General features: G+C 43.0%; 1 protein-coding gene across 5 annotated transcripts in view; it reads right to left on the bottom strand.

Moving 5' to 3' along the window:
• AK9 (adenylate kinase 9) overlaps positions 1-22,553 on the bottom strand; it is a 218,116-nt gene that overhangs the window by 194,696 nt on the left and 867 nt on the right. For 2 of the 5 annotated variants that reach the window (XM_053299533.1, XM_053299383.1), the window contains exons 2-6: positions 18,027-18,151; positions 16,219-16,282; positions 10,654-10,706; positions 9,779-9,875; positions 9,088-9,200 (exon numbers count right to left, since the gene is read on the bottom strand). The exons of 1 other annotated variant lie outside the window; for it this stretch is intronic. In XM_053299533.1, coding sequence (XP_053155508.1) covers positions 9,088-9,200; positions 9,779-9,875; positions 10,654-10,706; positions 16,219-16,282; positions 18,027-18,143 — 444 coding nt within the window. In that variant the 5' untranslated portion in view covers positions 18,144-18,151. The remainder of the gene's footprint in view (positions 1-9,087; positions 9,201-9,778; positions 9,876-10,653; positions 10,707-16,218; positions 16,283-18,026; positions 18,152-22,553) is intronic. 2 more of the 5 variants (XM_053299458.1, XM_053299612.1) reach the window with 2 other exon arrangements.

Here is a 22,553-nt window from a genome sequence, read left to right on the forward strand (position 1 = left end):
GTTTGAGGCTCTATACACAATCAGTGTGTAGAGCCTGGGAGGGTTCTGCGGGAAGAGTGGGCTTAGCCTGCTTTCCCCGCAGACGAGCAGTTGTGTGGCCCTGGGCAGCCGCCACCACAACTACCAGTTCCGTCACAGAGCCGGTCTGGGCTGCAGGGATCAATGTGACAAACAGGGTCACTCGGCCCCTGAAAGTCCCAGGATGCCCAGTGCAAGCCTTCATGGAAAAATGACAAACTCCTCGAGGGAATCTCAGTCCCCATCTTGCTCACGTGGCACCATAGTTAAATTTGGTGGGAGAGCACCTCTACCCTTCTGAATGGCCGTTACGTAAATTTAAAATGGATAGGTGAGGACAAGTCAGGTAAGCTCTTTGGTGGTGGTTGTACTTTGTTCTTTTTCTCCTTTAAAAAAAAAATCCTAGAAATGAGGTAGGTCAGGTGTGTGTCGTGAGTGACCATGGATCCCCCATAGATCACCTGTTACAGGTAAGTAACTTATTTATCTTTAACGGGATCCATGGTCCCTCACAACTTGGGTGAGTAGCACACTCAGCAAGTTGGAAGTGGGAGCTAGGATGCAGTTACAGAACCATCTAAAGCACCGCCCAACCAAAGTTGGTCTCAGCTGCTGATTAAATGTCCAATGCATCGTGCTTCACAAAGGGTTGGTCAAAGGACCAGGTGGCAGTTTTGCACATGTCCCTTATACTAATGCTGGACATGTTGGGCCATTGAGGTGGCCATGGCCTTAGTAGAGTGTGATTTGATCCAAGAGGGGTTTTTAACCCTTTGGTGGTTCTAACAAATGAATTAGTTCAATGAGTCAATGTGACAAACATTGCCTGGAGATAAGTAGACCTTTATGTTTCGCATTATAGGAGATGAAGAGATCACTGGATTTCTAGAATGAATTTGTCCTGACCAAATAGTAGACCAGATCCCTGACATCAAGGGAATGCATAGCTTTTTCAAGGGCAGTCGAAGGATTCATGAAGAAGGTAGGCAGAATGATGTCTTGATTTAGATGAAAATCAGATATTATTTTGGGCTTGAAGGAAGGATCCAATGGAAGGACTACTTTATGGGGGCGGGGGGACTGGATAAGGAGAATCAGAGCATAAGGTAGTGAGCTCACTGACTCTCCTGGCCATAGTGATGGTAATAAGAAAGGCAACTTTAAGAGATAGGGATTTTAGAGACACGGGGGAAAGAGGTTCAAAGGGAACTTTGGTGAGTGAGGAAAGGACTAGAGAGACACTCCATGGTTTGTTGGGTGCTCGGACATGAGGAAAGAGGTTGTTGATTCCCTTTAGTCTGTTTGAAGTCTGAGTGAGAGAATACTGTTCTTCCATCCCATCCTGGGTGGGTGTCTAGCAGAGAGGGCTGAAGATGCACTTTAAGGGAAGTGTTGGAGAGGCTAGAACACTTCAGTAAGGTGAGGTAAAGGTAGGATCTGGTGGATAGAGGCACCAAAGGGGATGAAACCTTTAGAGATAGGATAGAGAGAGAAATGTTTCCATTTGCATATGTAATTTCAATGAGTACATTCCTTCCTTTCATTTAAGAGGATTGAATCTAGAAGTTGTCCAAGTGGTCAGACTGCAGTTTGGGATGAAGCACCTGGCCTGAGTTCTGAGAAAGCAGAACCTGGTGCAGGCGAAGACATTGGTGTTGGTCCTTGGATAGACGAAGGAAAATAGTGAACCAGGGGTAATGGGGCCACCATGGGGTTACAAGGACGCACTGAGTCCCCTCCTGTAGGATTCTATTGATGATCCTGGGAAGAAGTAAAAAAGGTGTCCCATCCAAGGTTGTTGAAATGCATCTCCCATGGAGTTTCCCCCCGCAGCAGCCTTGGAGCAAAACAGGTCACACTTTTTGTTGTGTTTGGAAGCAAAAAGGTCTATTGTAGGAGTTTTCCAATGTTGGAATATTTGAAGGAGGGCAGGAGTGTTCAATTTCCACTTGTGCAGCAGGGACTGGTTGAAGTCCCTGCTGAGGGTGTCTGTTAGACTAGAGCATTGTCTGTGCCATCTAAGGCCACCAGAAGGACATGGTGGCTTATACACCAGTCCCATAGACGAGAAGCTAGCTGACAAAGGGGACAGGATGCGGGCCCTTCTTGGTGATTCATGTAGGCTATCGTCATCGTATTGTCCAAGAGCAGTTGAATTATTTTGTTTTTCAGCAGAGGAAGGAACAATTTTAGGGCATGAAAAGCCACCAGGAGTTCCAGGAGGTTTATGTGAAAAGGGCATTGTTGAGGAGTCCAAAGGCCCTGGTTGCAGAACTGCTGACAGTGGGGCCCCCAGTCCTCCAGAGAGAGGTCTGAAGTAAGAGTGAGAGAAGGTTCTGGGAGTTTGAAAGGCATGCCGAGGCAAGGCATTTTATCCACCAATGGAGAGATTTTAAAACTGGAGGTGGAAGAGGAAATTCCATATTCTGGGTGTTGGTGTTTGGTCTGAACACTGGTGTTTGGTTTGAACATTGACAGAAACCAGAGTTGGAGTGTTCTCATGTGAATGCAAGCATGTGGAATAGTGGTGGTGCAAGAGGCCATATGGCCCAGGAACCTCTGCATTGTACAAGCTCTTTGGCAAGGGTTAATGAGGCAGGAGGAGATCAAGTTTGTGATGGAGAGCTTCCTGTCCTCTTGAAGGTATGCTTTTCTTGTCACCAAGTCTAGAAGGGTGCCAATGAAATGTATTTGGCACTGGGGCATCAGATTGGATTTTGACCAGTCTACTTGGATCCCCAGACAAGATAGAAGATGCAGAGTGTAATGGAGTTGTGAGAGAAGGGAGTCTAATAGAGGGAGTCCTTCTCTCACGTGTAAGAAGCCAATCATCCATTTAAGGGTAGACTAACATACCCTGGGTTCACAAGTGAGTTATGATGGCATTCATGCACTTGGTGAAAACTTGGTAGGGTGGCTGTAGAGAGACTGAAAGGGAGTACTTTGAATTGGAAGGCTTGGGTGCCCCGAGTAAAACAAAGGTACTTTCTGTGTGAAGCCTGTATTACAATGTGGAAATAAGCATCCTTTAGGTCCAGGGTTATAAGCAATTGTCTTGCATTAGGAAAGGAAGGATGTTCTGTAGAGAGAGCATTCTGAATTTTTTTGTCTTCACAAATTTGTCTAGAAATCTCAAGTCCAGGGTCCAGACAGTCCAGTCAAGTCCAGACAGAGAGGCCTCTGTCTTTCTTCGGGACCTAAAAATGCCTCGAGTAAAAACCCTTCCGCATTTCCTCTGGTGTGACAGATTCTATGGCTCCTTTCCAGAGCAGTGAGAGAACCTCCTCTTGGAGAGTAGGAGTTGGGTGAATGTATCTGATCCCTGCAAAGGTAGGAAGTGTGGAAAATTCTATGGCATAACCGATGGTAATTATGTTTAACATCCATGTGTCCAATGTAATAAGACACCAAGTTTCTGAAAAGGAGGCCAGATAGATGGGAAGGGTTGATAGTTGAGGCACTTCCAGGTGACAACCATCAAACAGACTGCTTATTTTTAGCTCTCTGATGTTGCTTTTGTCTAGGCTGGAAGGAATGTTACGGCTTGTTCTTAAAGCTCTTCTTGTACTCCTTCCTATCTGAAGACCTGAACTGGAATTTCTGTTTGTTGTAAGGCCTGTAGCGCTGGGAGTAAGGCTGTTGAGATGAGGAGGAAGTGAATGTTGTATAACAGGATTTTTTCATTTTCTCCATAGTTTTGTCAGTCACATTACTGAAGAGGACTTAGCAAAGTAGGTTTTCAATTTTCTCTTTCATTTCTTGCTGGAGGGGTGTTGATCTCAGCCAAGCATGACAACGTAATGAGATAGCACCAACAAGAGCACAGGACTCCATTTCAGTTAGGTGCTTGGCCGTGCTAAGATGTTTGGTGGTTTTCAACAGACTTAACAAGGGCAACTTTAAATTTGTCCTTAAAGGCATCAGGAACATTGGTGAGGTCTTGCTTAAGGTCTTCCCAAACAGGGAAGTAATACTTAGCCATACAGGCCATGTAGTTGGCTATTTTGATGGCTAGACAAGAAGAAGAGTAGAATTTCTTGCCCATGGCATCGAGCTTCCTTCCCTCATCTGACAGGGCAGAGTGTGATTTGCCAGATTTGCTGCTCATGGCGCAGTCAACAGCTCATGGCACAGTCAACAACCAGAGGTGGGATGCTTGAACAAGAATGGGCAGGAAACCTCCAGAATCCTATAGAGGCCTTCAAAGCATCTAGAGGTGGCAGTAGAAGTTGAAGGGGTATCCCAGGCAACCTTGGTCAAGTTGGCTAGAACTGGTAGCATCGGCAGCAATGTTGAATGCAAAGAAGAAGAGTTAGACATGAAGCTGTAGACTGTAGCAGTGACAATATACAAGTGTCTTTATTTCTAGTCCCCAGGCTTTAGCCATGTCAAGGACTTGTAGTTTCCTGAGTTGGTCTCGGTCTCCTGGGTTGGGGAAATAGAGGGAGGAGCGGTAACATTTTCATTTGGGGAGGTGCCAGATGATTGTTCCTTTGTGACTGATTCCCTTGGGAGGGAGAGGATTCGTATTCCACACCTTTTTGATTTTAAGTGCCAGCAGTCTGGTTCTATCTTGGCTCAAGTGCAGCCTGTCCCTTTTGTACAGGCCTTGCTTGCCCCCAAATGTATCCCAGTGCCTAACAAATCTAAACCTCTCCTCACGGAACCGTCTCATCCACGCATTGAAACCCCTCAGTTTTGCCTGTCTCACTATACCTGCATGTGGAACAAATAGCATTTCTGAGAATGCTACCTTGGGGGTCCTGGACTTCAATACACTACCTATCAGCCTAAATTTGGCTTCCAGGACCACCCGACTACATTTCCCCACATCATTGGTGCCGACATGCACCACGACAGCTATCTCCCCCCCAGCACTGCCTAAGAGCCTATTTAGACGCTGCGTGATGTCCACAACCTTTGCACCAGGCAGGCAAGTCACCGTGTGGTCAACACGAGGGTTATGAACCCATCGCTCTATACCTCTAATGATTGTATCACCCACTACAAGGAGGCCCCCACCCCCCAGAGGAGTATCCCTTGTACGAGAGGATATGGGCTCATCATCCATGGAATGGGTCCCTTCTAAAGGAGCATTTCCTGCTTCATCAGACCAATGTCCTCCTTGCCCAAGACCTTCATTCTCCCTGACAGCAGAGAAGCTACCAGCCCTGGAGTTGGATGCCTCTATCACGTCCCTGAAGGTCTTGTCCACATGCCTCTCTGTCTCTCTGAGCTTCTCCAGATCCGCCACCTTGGCCTCAAGGGAACAAATTTGTTCCCTGAGAGCCAGGAGCTCCTTGCACCGAGCACACACCCATGACTTCTGCCCATGGGGCAAATAGTCATACATGTAGCACTCTGTGCAATACACTGGGAAGTGCCCCTTCCCCTGCTGAATTTCTATCTTCATACTGTTTTTGTTGGCTGTTTACAGTATTTAGAGATAGTTTATTAGAAGTAGTTTATCTGTTTATTATTATCTGTTTATTAGATAGTTTATTAGAAAGATAGGTCTCAGCTGTAATGGTCAGCTATTTAACTGTCCAAACAGCCTTGCCCAAGAATATAAGGGAAATGAGGGAGGGATTTGTATTTATGTTTTCTTCTCCACCAGGCTCCTTGTGATCACAGGGGCTTGTTCCAGGCTCTCCTGCACACTTCCCTCTAAACTCCTGCAAAACTCCTTCGTCCTGTTTGCTATCCCTGTTTGCTATGTTCTGTTCGCTATGCTCTTGGGCCTTCACCTCTTATGTAGAGAGTAGTCTTCCACCTGAGACACAGGATGTGAGTCAAAGGAATGTCAAAAGAATGTGGGGCCTCCCCCAGCCCTAGTGGACTCCACCCCCTCCAGGCAGGGACAAAGTAAAACAATGGAGTTTGCTAGCCCTGGCAACTTCTAGCCCTGGCAAATAACACACACACACACACACACACACACACACACACACACACACTAAGACTTACCCCTTAAAGAGAAACTATCTCCTGAAAATCTCCCCTCCTCCTGTTAGTTAGTTTGAAGGGGGAAAGGCTAGATGTTTAGAGAAGCTTGCTCCTTCCTCAGCTGTGTCAGCTCTTCACAGAGTAGTCTTCCAACTGAGACACCATGGATGGCTAGTAGACATGGATGGCTAGTAGGTACAGAATGATGGTATCTTTCATGTCATGGAAGATATGGTGAGTACTTAGGAGTAGCTTACTTTGGAAAGCCAGAAAGAGTCTTGGGAACCGGTGAAGGATTTGCATCCTCATCAGTGTCTAGGCCTAAAAGAGATAAGACTCTAAAGGTCAATCCTGAATGGGTATTGGTGGAGCACCCCATGAAGGATTCCAAAGACCTGGAAGGGCGATCCTGCACTAGCTCTAGAGGAGCTAGTGCAGCTCCTCCAGCTCTAGAGGAGAGTCTACTCTTGCCAGATCCAGAATGTATGGTGTGTGCTGGGGAGACATGGCCATTGTTGTCATCAAGGTCGTTGGAGCTTGTGTTGTCTTTAGAGTGGTTGTCGGTGTCGGGACAGCAGTGGTCTATGCTGGTGAGTGTCAGGACGCATGAAGCATTGATGGTGTCTAGGTCAGCTTCAGGAGAGAGGTCAATATCAAAGGAATCAGAGTTGAATAATCAGCTATGGCGATCCCTCTGTGTGGTGGTTAGCGATGGGATATGGGGAGAGGTCTTTGATGTCAAGGTCAATGTCGAAGCAGCCAGTGTTTGGAGGATGATGGAGGACTCAAAGAATGGTGTTTGTGCTTCTTGTGTCAGAGGTGGGTACTGACTTTCGGAAGTGCTTCCAGAGTCTTAAAGGTTGTGTCACCGCAGCCTCCATCCCAAGACGGGGTATGGGAGGCGGGTGTAGAAGTCGAGTCTGAAGCCACTCTCAAGCCTGAGGGGTGGTGGTCAGGTGACAATGATGTCATTGATGGGATCGGCAACCTAGGCATTGGAGTTGGCAGACAAAGCGCTGTCTTTTTCAGGACCACCTGCAAATGAAGTTTCCTACTTTTTCTCGTCTACTTCGAGAAAGCCAGAAAAATTTTACAAGCATGAACTTTGTGGTTTCCCCACAAGCAAATTAAACACTGTTCATGCTTATCAGAGAGGGTAATATTCCCCTGCAGGATGTACACCTCTTAAATGTTTTTTTAGAGTCTAAGAGGCACTAAGAAATGGTGGGCAAGGTGAGGTAAACAGACTGTGGTCGAAGCTGGAAAGACACTGAGGAGACTGAGCCAAAATAAAGTCCAAAAGCATAGTCAAAACACTGACTGTAGGGTTGAAAAGCCAGAAAAGGAGTAACAAAACCTATGTTTTATCCACAGGAATGAGGAGTGAACAGAGCAAACCTTCCTGAAGCACCTAGCGCAGCAGTCACGAAGGAACTGAGGAGACAAGTGCTTTCCTGCTGAATTTAACAATAGCAATAGCACTTACATTTATATACCGCTCTATATCCGGAGCTCTCTAAGCGGTTTACAATGATTTTAGCATATTGCCCCCAACATTCTGGGTACTCATTTTACCGACCTTGGAAGGATGGAAGGCTGAGTCAACCTTGAGCCCCTGGTCAGGATCGAACTTGTAACCTTCTGGTTACAGGGCGGCAGTTTTACCACTGCGCCACCAGGGGCTCAATGGTGCCACATGTGTGAGACAGCGGTACTGAGAGCGCTTTGAGGAGCTTGATATACTTCCACAAGGGCTTCTGCGCATGTGCACAACCCAAGTTGTGAGGGATCATGGATCCCCTTAAAGATTAGTAAGTAGACAGAGCAGGATCAGATACTAAAATGGTGCAATAAAGAGGTAACTTAAGAGATCTGGAAAAAACATCTACCCTGTGTTACTCATTACCCTTTTAAAGCACCCACTGTACTTACAATTATGGAGGCTATTTTTTCCTCCTCTGGGGCACTTAGCAATAGCAAAGGATGAAAACACAGCCCTCAAGGAATAGGAATACTGATGTGCACACCACATTTAGCTAGCTGGCGACGTAGGCTGTACTCATGCTAGGACTTCAAGGATCCCAGAGTTGAACCACTTGCACTATTATTTCTCATTTTCCCTTGAATTTGTGCACAGCAACAAGAGGCTTTTTCAGGGTTTCCAACGGAACAATGTACCCAAGAACCAGTAAAAAATTCCAATTGCTTTCCCCATTAGGTTTCCAATTGCTGAGTTAGTCCTTTACATGGCAATTAAAAAGTTTTCCCTGCTTGTCTGACAGGAAGGAAAATCTAAAGAGAAGTCAGGAATAAGGCTAGGAGAGACCCGCAAGGAGCTGCTTAGACACACTCCAAGGTCTTTAATTTTTCTCCACATCTCCAGGAACTAATAGCAGCTTAGTATGGAGAAGTTGGTTATTCAGATGAAATCTGAAACTAAGATAGCTGGTCTAGCATCAAAGCCAAGCTTGACATCTTTACTTCTTCTGAAACAAAAAATATGACCGTCATTTAATTGCTGGTGTTAATGAATTTTCTGTTAATTTGACTTTTACATAGCCCATTATGTAAATTAATGCTTTCTCTGCAAGGAGGAGGAATGAAGGGGAAGGTTGTTGCTCCCCAACCCTGCAACCTCCTCAGGCAGTAAGAAGGGGCAAGAATTTGTCTGGCACTGTGAACTGGCAAAAAAGTGGGGTGGGGGGAGAAGAGAGAGGCGCATCTAGAAATGTGGCTGCCCCATCTAATAATGATGGCTGGCTACAGGGCTGGACCAAAACCCTAATAACTGTAAACCAGCTCCTTAAAAGCCCAGGTGAGTGAATGAATGAGTGAGTAAATGCTAGCAATACCAGAGGAAAAGTATTCCATCCACAGGCCTTCTGTGAGAACTAGATTGTTTAAATGAAATGTTTCACCCCTATATAAATAACATAAAATAATATAATAAAAGTTGTTATAAATGAATAACATTTCCACTGTATTCAGAGAACAATGCAATCCTATACATATTTACTCAGAAGTAACTCCCACTATGTTCAGTTGGGCTTACACCCTGGTAAAATTGTTTAACATTGTAGTCTAAGTATGAGATTGGCTAAGAAATGATCAAAACTGTATTACCTTAATATTAATGAGGAAATCAGGTTTTAATTTTAGATTCTTAATTAAATCTATCTGTTCTGGTATAATCATGTATTCCTCTGAAAGAGAAGGAAAATCACAGAGAACATAACCTGCAAAAAGAAAAGCACACACACAACTATTTAACATGTATTTTATGTGAATAGTTTCAAATACATTGGCCAAAATCCAGACTAATCCTCTGCCAACATTCTTCAGTTTTCCTTGGCATAAACAGAGAACGGACAGTTTTAGTGATCTTGTCTTCCTTCTGTAGCTGTTTGTGCCTTCTGAAATGATCTCCCTGAGGGTCCCTCAACCATCAGGAATATAGTTTTGAGAGGCACAGGCAGCTACAGAGAGGAGGAGAGATCACAAGGTCCTAGAGATATGAAATCTAAACAAATCAGGCTTGATTGCTTTATACTGAATATATTACCAACTGCATTGGTAGCAAAATATATCATGAAAGACACTTTACAATTACTTTATGCCCAAGGCTACCAAATACATAATTTACAAACATCACACACACACACACACACACACACACACACACACACACACACACACTATCTATCTATCTATCTATCTATCTATCTATCTATGTTTTCTGGCTTTATAAAGGGCAGATTTGTCGGACTCTGGCTGGTGAGCATACAATAGACAGGAGGGAAAAGAAAATGTGTACCAAAGTGAATAACTTCTGGAGATTCAAGCTTTACTTGAAGCATCTTTATAACAAGTTCTTCAGGAATACTTTGACCTTGGTAAAGCAATTCCTTACTCTAAAAGAAAAAAAATTATAAAATATCATTCTGTGTATATAAAAATATAAACAGAGATCCACAACTTATTACTGCAGTGTGTATCTTCAGTCCATAAAAGGAGTTTTCCTGTCAGTCTGGAACAGGAGTCTTGTAGTACTATTCAGGGCTCACCAAAGGTAGAGAGGTTCAGGACTGGGAAAGGGAAAAATACACTTTTCTTTTTCATCAGCCTAATCTCCCCCCCCCCCCGCTGTATAGTGCTAACAGGCTAGTCCCAAATTGGAATGCTTTCATTGCTAAATGGAGGTGAGGAAATATCTCCGAAGAGTGAGAAAAGGAAAATTCATCTTTTTTTCATTTTCTCTCTCCTCAAATCTTCCCATATGGTGCAGGCAGGGGAGAGTTGTAATCTCATGGTCACATTTTTCCAAACTATGTGCCTACATCCAGGGTTCTGCAAGCCTTTAGAGACTCAAGCAGATCAATTCCCTTTTCATTTTCCATGCCCCCAGCCCCAACATCTTTAACATTTTGTGGCTTAAGTTTTCTCAAAAATGTGTAAGACCTGAAAGCTAAAGAGTGTATATCCTTGGGCCATTCTTGGGGTGTTAAATTTTTTCTTTTTCTTTTAATTTACAAGTGAATATGTTTTTGCACATCCGGGAAGTCCCCCAAATATGTAGAAACTATTGAGATGAACTGGACCTTCGCTGGCAGAACTGTTTGAGAATCATAGCCTTAATGAACTGAATATAAAACAGACCCGGTAAACCTAATCAAAATATATGTGTGTTACCTTGAGTCCGTATTCTGTTTCTGCTGTTATGTTCTCATCTATAAGCTCCAAAGCTAAAAATGATAGATCATATAGAATAAAAATATAACTGTTGAGATGCCTCATTATGTATACATGTGCAATATGTCAGAATACAAAGTAGGAGTTTAGACTACTTTAAATGATTATTAAGCAGCACTTGTTTTAACAAAGAATTGTTTGTTATTCATACATTCCCATTCTACTGCTCATACATTCCCATTCTACAGCCATCCTTCCATGGTGAGATGAAGAAACTATCCTCAGATTGGGTGGGAATGGGTACAGCTTGCCAATGGGAAGAGATGCAAATGTTCCATTTTGAAGGTTACTAAGAAATGTGAGGCTTGGTCCCATCATTCTTTATTTCTCATCACCTGGTAAAAACTTGGTTTTTACTGTTGGCTTTTAGTAGTGATCAATAGTTGCTTTTTGGTATTCCTGTGCTGTCTTTTTACCACCTGATTTTATTTGCTGTTATATTCCTTATATTTTTATTACTACAGTGTTTTTGCAGCTTTTATTGTTTGATGATTTGTTGCTTTAATCTGTTTATTCATTGTTAGCTATTTGTTTTATAGGAAAATTAGGTACAAACTGCAATATAAAATAATAATGAATGTATTTCTTGTTGTTCCTGCATTGTATAACATCTGAATTCGTTTTGAATCCCTTAAATAAATATTACCTTTAACAATGCAACCATGCTTCTTCCAAGGGTACAAAAGAGTTGCCACAAACTTGTTATATTTAACATAATTTAATCTTAAATATCCCAAATATGTAAACCCGGTCTGAATAACTGGAGGCCAACCACCATGCTAAATGCAATCTATTAGGCACTTATAGTGGCCTCCAAGTGCTTGACAACTTGCTTAACATAGCTTAATGCTGTAGCATTACAAGAATCCAAGTGTTCTTGAACCATTCTATTGTATAAAGTACTATTCTATTCTATCCAGTAAATTTTTGCAGTTTTTTTTGTTTGGACATTTGTCCCCCGGGGGGGGGGTCCTGTAGAGAGTGTGGGGGAGGAGTCAGAAAAGGGAAGGGAAGGAGAAGAAGAAAATGGAGTTGTTGCTGAATAAACCTGTAGTTAAATCTACATAAGATTTACTTGTGTGTGTGAGGGAAGCAGCTATAAAACAAGTACAGTAATCCCTCGACCTACGAACTACTCGACATCCGATGTTTTCGAGTTACGAGCGACAAAAAAGACCGGAAGTAGTTGCCGGTTTAGATTCAGCTTACTCGACCTACGAATTTTTAGATGCAGTTTCCTCGACTTACGAATGTTTCCAGACTTCTGTGGTGTGCACTTCGACTTACGAAAATTTCGACCTCCGAACGTGCGTTCGGAATGGATTAAATATGTAAGTCGAGGGACCACTGTACCTGTATCTTTTCTCCACCTCCACCCCATTGAGCTAACAGCAGCTTTGAGAGAGATGGATTTAGATGTGGAAAATGCTGTGAAAGGAAAGAGCTAAACACCCTCAGTATACTGTCTTGCTCTTCAAAACAGCCATATGGGGCCCCCAATTAAAAAGTAGGAAACCCTGATCACAGTGCTCCTCCTTTACATCCAGTTAGGTTTCACAATCTGGGTTGTTATTTTAGCCACCAGAGGGCTCCCATGTTTTTCTGATTAATGCAACTCAAGCATACCAGGACTTGCAAAGAAAAAAGTTAAACTGAGCTATTTTTCTGGGGAAGGACTAAGAACTGAAAAAGAGAGGTTGAAGTGCTGATGCTTGCCAGATTGCACTCCAGAGATAGTTGCCAGATTGCACTCCAGAGATATTTACACAGTCAGACAGATGTTATTGACTGGTTTGTTTCATCCAGACATCGAGTCCTTCCCAAGGACCTGGGATGGCTGAATTTTATTGTCAGTGTTGTTGTTGTTATAGATATCGTCGCAGAATATAGGCTGTTCCCAGTAAAGCTGCTTTTTGTAATTGGCTGATGGTGATTTCTGTGGCCCCTATGGTGTTGAGGTGCTCTTCAAGGTCTTTTGGAACTGCACCCAGGGCGCCAATTACCACTGGGATTATTTTGGTCTTCTTCTGCCACAGCCTTTCAATTTCAATTTGTAGATCTTTCTATTTGGTGATTTTTTCTATTTCTTTTTCTTCTATTCTGCTATCCCCTGGTATTGCTATGTTGATTATTTTAACTTGTTTTGTGTGGCAGATGTTTGTCTGTTTGTTGTCAGAACTCCCATAATATTTTTACATTTTCATTTTCTTCAACTTTTTCAATTTTATGGTGCCACCAATTCTTGGCTACAGGTAGCTTGTATTTTTTGCAGATGTTCCAGTGTATCATCCCGGCTACCTTGTCATGCCTTTGTTTGTAGTCAGTCTGTGCGATCTTTTTACAACAGCTGATTAGGTGGTCCACTGTTTCATCTGCTTCATTACAAAGGCGGCACTTACTGTTTGTTGTTGACTTTTCTACTTTTGCTCTTATTGCATTTGTTCTTAGTGCCTGTTCTTGTGCAGCCAGTATGAAACCCTCTGTTTCTTTCTTCAAGTTGCCATTCTTAAGCCATTGCCAAGTCTTGGTGATGTCTGATTTTCCACGTATGTTGTGCAAATATTGACCATGCAGGGGCTTCTTTTTCCATTTTTCTGCTCAGTTCTTGACTTGTTCTTTCTTGTAGGCCTGCTTTCTTTCATTGGTGTTGAATAGTTTCGCATTATTGACCATTTGAAGTGCATCTTCTTCACTGTCCTTGATATATTCTTCAAGGCCTCTTTTCTCCTCCTCTACTGTTTGATGGACTTGCAGCATTCCTCTTCCACCTGAGCTGCGAGGGAGGTATAGCCTATCGACATCACTGCGGGGGTGCAGAGCATGATTGATGGTCATGATTTTCCTGGTCTTACGATCTAGCGTCTCTAGCTCTGCCTGGGTCCAGTCTATTATTCCTGCAGTGTATCTAATAACAGGTATAGCCCAGGTGTTTATGGCTTGTATGGTGTTCCCACCATTGAGTTTGGACTTTAGGATTTTTCTAACTCTCCTGATGTATTCACTTCCAATTTTTCTTTTAACGTCAGTGTGTGCGATGTTATCAGCCTGGAGAATGCCCAAGTATTTGTAAGGTTCTTTCTCTTCCAGGTTCTTGATGTTGCTTCCATTGGGCAGTTCTATTCCTTCTGTTTTTCTTACTTTTCCTCTGTTCATTATTAATGCAGCACACTTGTCTAGTCCAAACTCCATTGCTATATCGCTACTGAATATACGGACAGTGTTTAGCAGTGATTCAATATCTGACTGAGACTTTCCATACAACTTCCGATCGTCCATGTACAGCAGATGGTTGATTTGACTTGATGTTTTAGATGTTTGGTATCCGAGGTCTGTTTTGTTTAGTATTTGTGAAATTGGGATCATGGCGATTACAAACAACAGAAGGGATAGTGAGTCCCCTTGGAAAATGCCTCTTCTAATGCTAACCTGTCCAAGTGTCTCACCATTGATTGTTAACTGTGTACTCCACATGCTCATTGCTTTTTTTAAATAAATATCTGAATGTTTTTGCTAACACCAGTTGTTTCTAAACATTTTAGTATCCATGTGTGAGGCAATGAGTCGCAGGCTTTCTTGTAGTCAATCCATGCAACACTTAGATTTGTTTTTCTTCTCTTGCAATTTTCTAAAATCATTTTGTCAATCAGCAGCTGGTCTTTTGTGCCTCTGGTGTTCGGGCAATTTCCTTTCTGTTCAACTGGAAGAAAGGCAGTTTCCTTTCTGTTCAACTTATTGATTAATTTTATTATTATTATTATTATTAACATTTTATATCCTGCTCTTCCTCCAAGGAGCCCAGAGCGGTGTACTACATGCTTAAGTTTCTCCTCACAATCAAAAGATGCTGTGGCTTCTCCCACCCACTCCTTCTTGCCAGTCTCACACCTTTCTTTCTTGCTAGCTGAAGTAAGGACTCTAATTTTCATTCCAGTGGACAATGGCCTGGGTGATATCTGAGGTGGAAGAAGTTGCAGCATCTTTTGATTGGGATTAAAGTACATGATGATATGTACATGAACTGCATGATATGTTGTTGTGAGTTTTAAACAGAGATCCTTATTACATCTCTGAGGAGGAGGGTGAAGGGCTATTTTCTATATCAGCCTCCTAAAGCGAGGATTCCTAATGTTGAGTTCCCAGATGTTGCTGTACTACAACTTCCACTGTGGCTGCATATGATGGGAACTGTAGTCCAAAACATCTGGGGACCTAAGGTTGGGAATCCCTGTCTTAATGGATATAAATGAGAATCCTCCAGGAAACTGTTTTGATTACATTCACATCCCCCCCCCCAGGATTTCTGAATTTGCCTATAATTTGCAGTGCAAATTATCTGGCTCGTGTTTTAGATCAGGATCCTAAGACTTAATCTCTACAGAAGGATTCTGTACCTATTTGATTGTCAGCCCACTTAATCCAAATGCTAATCTGATAATTTAAAAATAGTGCTGTATTTTTTCCTGCAATGAAACAAGTAATTAAAATGATTATTAATCATGGACTTGTTGCAGAAACACTTTACATACTCAATTTTAAAAAAACTTTCTATCACAATTATCACTTTTTTTCTTATCAGTCTTTTCAAATAAAATTAGGCTGAAACCTGTTAATAATGGAGTCTATTTGGAAAGGTCAAACTGACAACTCAGTTTTATTGCATGTGACGAATGTACTTCAGGGAGACCTATTAGTGTAATTTTAGCCCATGTATAGATAATCTACCATGCAGTGCAATCCCACGCATATCCAATCTGAAGTGCCACTGTATTCATAGGGACTCACTTCCAGAAAAGTGATGCATTTGGAATAGCCTTACATGTGGGGGAAGGGGAATTCCTTTTTTGTTTGCTTGTTTATTCAAACAACACCACCACCCACCCACCCAAATAGTGAACACTCTTGAAATTGCAGTACGTTGTGGAGGAAGGAATCACCTTTTAAGAAAAAGAATACATGAGCTCCATATGATAAAATGAGGACATACATTTAAACAAGATAGCTTCCCTAAAATGAGCTCAACAGCTATGGATATCAGTTGTGTGCAGGTGCCTGTGACAAGTTCATGGAAATATACACCTCTCAATCAGAGTTAGTTGTACTGATTGTGATGGGAAGTTTTAGATTTTAGCACAGAAGTGCTACAAAACTTCTAAAAAAATGTTTGGCAGTGAGTGACTAAAATGCTTGGGCGGGGGGAATGTACATAATAAAGGAAGACAGGTGCATTTATCTAACAGTAGAAGAATGTAAGGAGAGTACTGTTTGATCAGGTAACTGAACGCTCATCTAGCCCAAAGTTCTGCTTGCAAGCAAAGCAAGAAGGGGGGAAAATCTCCCTTATTAGCCTTTTAGCTGTTTAAGCCTTTAAAGTCTTTTGAGGAAATCATAAGATTATTCAGAGCAATAATGCTGACCATTTCATTAATCTAAAAGTATATGGAATTTTAGGAAACAAATGTAAAGAATGAAACACTGTCAAACTAAGACAACCATTTTAATATTTACCGTCTATGAGTGTGCATTTCCAAATCTGGGCTATTCTTTTAGCTAATGTTTTCTTCCCAGTACCCTTAAAATAAAATAAAAGAAGGATTGTTTACAACTGGAATGATTTTGTTATACACAAATGAAGAAACATAGGACATATACATTGATTTTTATTTTAGTAGTGATTATAAATTCAATTCAGCCTTTCATGTCACTAGGTGTCATAAGGTCAGAAATTGCCCCGAATATCTTTTGGAATGTATTTCCCACTGTTAAATGTGCTCTGGTTGTCCTTGCTGACTTTCAGAGAAAAAAACATATTTGACACTTTCTATCTTGCTAGCCTTGGACAGCCTAGCAAGTGGCAAAAGTGATTTGATTCTACCTTCTATGTCATAAACACATTTACTCATGAATTTCATATTGAAAATAAAAAGTTATACAAAGTAAATTTCTCTACTAAGTGAAATTGGTAGTGATGCAAAAGAAGGTAAGAACTGAGCTAATCTCTGCACCCTATTACTTAGTGTGTGCCTAAAGATATATAGGCTAGATGTATGTAAAAGCAGGAGCCACTCTCCTATCTTGGAAAGCACACTCTTCATGTTGTTGTCACACATGCAATCTTCTGTTAAGGACTGAGTTCAGTGGGAAACAGGTTCTGTCAATTTGAAGGAGCTGGGAAGAGTGTTGATTGGCTGTGCACCTGCAAAATCATGGAGCACTCTCTCCTGAGTAGTTTTTCAACTTAAAACTCAACTCAATGTTGTAAAACTGCAAAAGATTGAGGTTTATTTTTTTAAACCAAGCACCATCAAAAACCAGGAGATCTATGTGGTGCTGGGTGTCCTGTTTGCTAGAGGCCTGGGAGAACTTGTCCCTGGTGAGCTGACAAGAGGATTTTTAGCTGTGTGTATGAGAACAGTGTACAATGTAGAAGAGTAGTGTATATAATGTTTATATTATTTTGGGAGAGAGGGCCAAACCAGCAAGGAAATCAGTATTCAGTTCAAAGGCAAATATGTGAGTCATGTGTTGTATCTCATATGGCAAGTGTGTAACACGTGTCCACCTTTGAGGGTTCCCAGTTGGCATATCTTAAACTGTCAGGACAAATACAGTTGCCCAGAAAAAAATTTAAGGATGCAATACTCAAGATATTTACTTTGAATGTAAGGTAAGTCTACATGTTACCATCATCAAATCAAATAAGCTGGGCTTATCCTCCACATCACAGCTTGTCATCACACAGCATTGAGTGCTTTGGTGCTCTTTTTCTGTCTGGCATGGAGAGTTTTCATGCCAGTGCAGCCTATTCCTTCACAGAAGTGTGAAGATCAGAGCCCATTTCCAGCTTTCTCTGCAAAGTGATGGCAAATTACCTGCCCCCTTTAAGTACAAGCATGAAGGAAAAGTCATTGTCAAGTTCACCAAATGTGTTACAGGAAGGAAGGAGCAGAGATGCTTGTAATGTACCCATCAATACGCCTGCAGATAAGAGTTTTTGCTTGCTGTGAGCCCTGTTTATTAATGGTGTGGGGACAAATGTTAGTGTTGTTAAAACCTAAGGCTAAAAGGTTACTGTTCTAGCAAATAGCTGCTGAACAATTATGAGGGAAAGATTGTGATGCCTATGCACACTTACCTGGATGCACACTTACCTGGATGTAAGCCTCACTGAACACGGTGGAGCTTACTTCTGAATAAACATGCACAGGACTAGACTGTCAGTGAGTATAAGTCATGAATATAAAACATATATAAAGTTCCCAACCACCATCATAGACCCAGGTGCCAGTTTAATTAAATGGGATATTCTTTCTTACTGGTTTTCCAAGGATGAGAAAGCAGGTAGGCTTAGACATAAGGAAGAGTCTGTCTGCTTCATCTTCATCATATATATCTACAAAGGGGTAAGATTGCACCTCCTCTTGAGATACCATTATTAAGCCTACATTAGGATGAAAACAATTATTAATTGTTAAGATTGTTAACTGTTTTAAAGGCGGGGGGCTTAATTTGCTGACAGGAACTCTGATCCCCAAAACAACATTGCTAAATCACAAAGCAATGGCAGAACCCTATTACACAGGCTAGTCCACCAATGAGGCATAGTGAGAGGCAACAGCCTCAAGTAATAGTGCCCTGCTGCCACTCTGTAACTCGCTTTACCTTGCTGCCAGAAGTGCTCCTAGGTAATTCTGGAGCCTGGGCCTAAAGGCCTTTGGAGTCCCACCCTACTGCGCTGCAAGTTAGGCAGCATCCCCCTACACACACACACACACACACACACACACACACAGTGACACATGCAGTATTTTTAGCACATAGGTCCTTGAGGGCTCCATCAGCAACTGAACTCACAAGAATATAAGAATATAAAACAAGTATATGTATGCAAATATGCATTAGAAGAAACATTTCAACACACAACTTAACATATTCCCATCCCACATATTTATTTTCCCACTTCTTGCTATGTCTCTAAAGCAGAAGCTGCGGTGAGCACACTACCTGGGACAGACTAAAGAGGATTTGGGGGGCCCCAGGGGGTGTGGAGGCCCTGGTCTTTGGCCTGGAAGTCCAGGGGTAAGAGCACCTGTACCTGCTGCTGCCAATATCCCCACCCTTTGAAAAGGAAAGGGGTAGGGAATAGAGTAGCAGAATATCGACATATCTTTATTTCGGTCAGCGACCAGCATGAGATTAAAACAAATGTAGAAGAGAAGACAATCAAACTTCTACTACAAACAATAAAACCAAATAAATTTTTAAAGTCCTCCTCAGCATATATCAAGGTACTGAAAATACTACTAAAAATGCATAATTAAGAATAAAAGGAGGCAGCAGTATTTCATACTTATTTATTTTATTTATTTTTACATGTATATTCTGCTCTTCCCCTAAGGAGCCCAGAACGGGGTACTTATGAGACTATTACACACAAATCAAAACTCAAACAGTTGCCTTCCCGACTCCTGAATCTGAGAGGGCTTAAACAAATCAGGAGCTTGGGAAATTTTTTTTGTTAGATTTACTGATGATATACAGGTGACCTCAATACCTGTGTGCCCACCTGCAGTTAGCCACATTGTAGCTACAAAAGTTGCTCTGGGCTTAAATCCATCACCTATTTTCCCATTATTAAGCTCTTACACAAACGGAGGGTGGGTAGCAGAATATTGTGAGTCCACACTTCCTGTTGCTTTTGCTTTCTGCCATGAGCCAGTTCCCATTGAATTCAATGAGGCATACTTCCAGGGAGTGAGATATTGAGTTGCTGGCTTTGCCCCCCTCCTGCCTTTTGAAAAAGGCTGTCACAGCCATCACAAGATATGAAAAAAAAAAGAAAGAGTCTTTCAAAAGAGCATGGGAAAGAAAGTGTAGTGGTGGTGGTGGGGCAAGGCTGTGTTGGGGGTAATGAGAGAGGTCGGGGGGGTGGAGGCTATGAGTGTGGGAAATTCCTCTTTGATGAGTTTTGCATGCTACAGGTAATGTGTTCCCTCTAAGGTGTGCACGTGTGTGCATGCTCACATGTTTTTTTGATGACCACTCAGTTAATTTTAGATCCTGCTCAGGTTGAATCAGGAAGGCCCCACTCTGAATGCATGTGCACAAACACTGCTTTGATGCTGCCACCCAGAACAAAACTTATTCTGCACACAGATGAAAAACACTGCAGGTAATGGGCCCTCTGGAGGTGGAGGAGGTCTGTGTGGGTGGGAGAAAAGGAAATTCCTCTGTGGTACATACATTCCATGTGTCACAAGTATGGAGATAGGGGCAGCAGCTCACCAAGCTGCTTTAGGAGCAGATAGCACTTGGGCCAGTTCTGCCAATGAATTTCCAGCCCTCTCTTTCCTGTTGCAGGGTGTTAAGATGTTTATAAGACAGTAAGGTCATTCTCACTACCATAACAAGGGTGAGGAGGATGGGCAAGTATGAATATTCATATACCACTTTTCAACAAAAGTTCCCAAAGCAGTTTAAAGGTAAAGTGTGCCATCAAGTCGATTTTGACTCCTAGCACAAGAGCCCTTTGGTTTTCTTTGGAAGAATATAGGAGGAGTTTACCATTGCCTCCTCCCGTGCAGTATGTGATGATGCCTTTCAGCATCTTCTTATATTGCTGCTGCCTGATATAGGTGTTTCCCAGAAATTTTAAAAATTGCTCCTTGTCTTTTCTGGTGCGCACCCATGCAATGTTCTGCAATGTTCAGCATGGATCTCTGGAGGCCAGGAAAATTAGTCTCGGCTTTCAGGAATCCCAAGATGCACTGTGCGAGCAGCACAGTCCATTGAGGGATTCCCCTCAAGCCAGGTTCTCTAGGCACCCAGCTCTGTGTATTCATACGACCCCCAGACCTGTGCATTCACACTACCCCGGACTTGAGGGTAAAGGGCACGCTCATGCTTTCAACCCAGTTAAAAGTCTGTGTAAAAAATGCGGGCTACTGGGGGAGGCAAGGCCAGTTTTAGTAGTGTGCACGGATCGGTTCGGAGGCCATTCTACTGGCCTCCGAACCGGTCCGGACAAGGGGTGGTTTTGGTTCGGGAGGGTTAGGGTGGGGGGTTCCATTAAGGGCGGGGGGGGCTTTACTCACCCCTCCCGAAGCCCCCTCAAGCCATTTTAGCTCTTTAAATCTCGCCCCGGACCGAGTGCTAAAGCGCTCGGGCGGGCGGTGGGGAGATGTCCGTCCGTCCGCCCGCCCCCTTCCCTGCCTTCTGCGAAGTGCAGGGAGCCTTCTGCGGGCGAGATTTAAAGAGCTAAAATGGCTTGAGGGGGCTTCGGGGGCGGCAGGGAAGTATCCTGCCGCCCGATTTTGAAGTCAAGAAGGAGCCCCGGAGCGGCGAGCGATTCTGCGGCGCATTTTTTAAACTAATTATGGCACCAAAGCAGCAAAGCGCGGGAGGGGTGAGTAAAGCCCCCCCGCCCTTAATGGAACCCCCCACCCCAGTGCCGAGCCGCAGGTCCGCGGTCCGGTGCACACCCCTAGCCAGTTTGGCTCGATCCTGGCACTTCACGTGAGCAGCCCTACCCCAGGTAGGGCTGATCATGTGAATAGCCTTATTTTAAACTGCAAATCCCAGATGTTATGTTAAGCTGGGTGGGTTCAACGGAATATGGATGTCATTAATGTTGCCTAATTTTCAGGAGCATTTTTTACTCTGCTTATTTAATGTGCAAGTGTATGTGAGTTGGGACCTACCTTACTTCCCTCTGATATGCCAAAGATACCACAGTTTATCCAGCACGTAGACCAGCATAGCTTTTTGTTTAATTAGCTGATAGTGTCTACACTTTCCAGGGCATAAGACTCCCTGACACAGTGAGACTAACTTTTGAGTAAACATGGATAGGTTGGGGCAATTCGATAACAACCCTATTATATTTTTAAAGATGAAGGTAGGCTGCAAATGGGTCCACTTTTACACAGGATGTCCCCATCCACTGGAAATGGGGTGGTAGTTCAGTGGTAGAGTATCTGCTTTTTATGCAGGAGGTTCCAAGGCATCTCCAGATAGGGCCGAGAGAGACTCTTACCTCTAACCTTGGAGAAGCCGCTGCCAGCCAGTGTAGACAATACTGAGCTAGACAGACCAATGGTCTGACTGGATTTAAGGCAGCTTCCTATGTTCCAGTGTTATATTAAAAATTAAATTCAAAAGGAATCCTAACTGTACTTAAAGCACCATTCATTAATACTATAGTTTGCTAAAACAGTTAGGAGCTCAACAGAGCCAGTGTGGTATAGTGGTTAGAGTGCTGCTGGACTAGGACCAGGGAGACGGGAGTTCAAATCCCCATTCAGCCATGATACTTGCTGCTGGGTGACTCTGGGCCAGTCACTTCTCTCTCAGCCTAACCTACTTTACAGGGTTGTTGTGAGGAGAAACTTAAGTATGTAGTACACCGCGGGGCTCCTTGGAGGAAGAACAGAATATAAAATGTTAAAATAATAGTTCAGGACTCAGACTATCAATGCCAATGCTTGCCCACTCTCTTTCTTCGCCCATTAGCTCTCCTCAGTTCAGCTCCTGCTCAGTTTTCAAGCCACAAGAAGTTCGCTACTCCTTGAGGAAAGGCTTCAAGTTCACCCTCTTCCTCTTCTTTATGACTCAGATTGCTACAACTTTATGATTGCTACAACAATAGCAATCGTCGGTCTTCCCCTCCCGCTTGAGCACGGGGGAAGAGCTCAGCAACTGCCCCAATTACCTCCCCGCTCTCCACACCCCCATCTTCCAGGGTGGCAAACTGCCTCGAGTTCATTGACAGAAAGGCAGTATAAAGACGTATTCAAGCAATGCGTCGTTCTCCTTAATCCACATTAGGGGGATCGTGGGGCAGA

The sequence above is a fragment of the Hemicordylus capensis genome, chromosome 1, assembly GCF_027244095.1.
Source record: "Hemicordylus capensis ecotype Gifberg chromosome 1, rHemCap1.1.pri, whole genome shotgun sequence".
Taxonomy (NCBI): Eukaryota; Metazoa; Chordata; class Lepidosauria; order Squamata; family Cordylidae; genus Hemicordylus; species Hemicordylus capensis.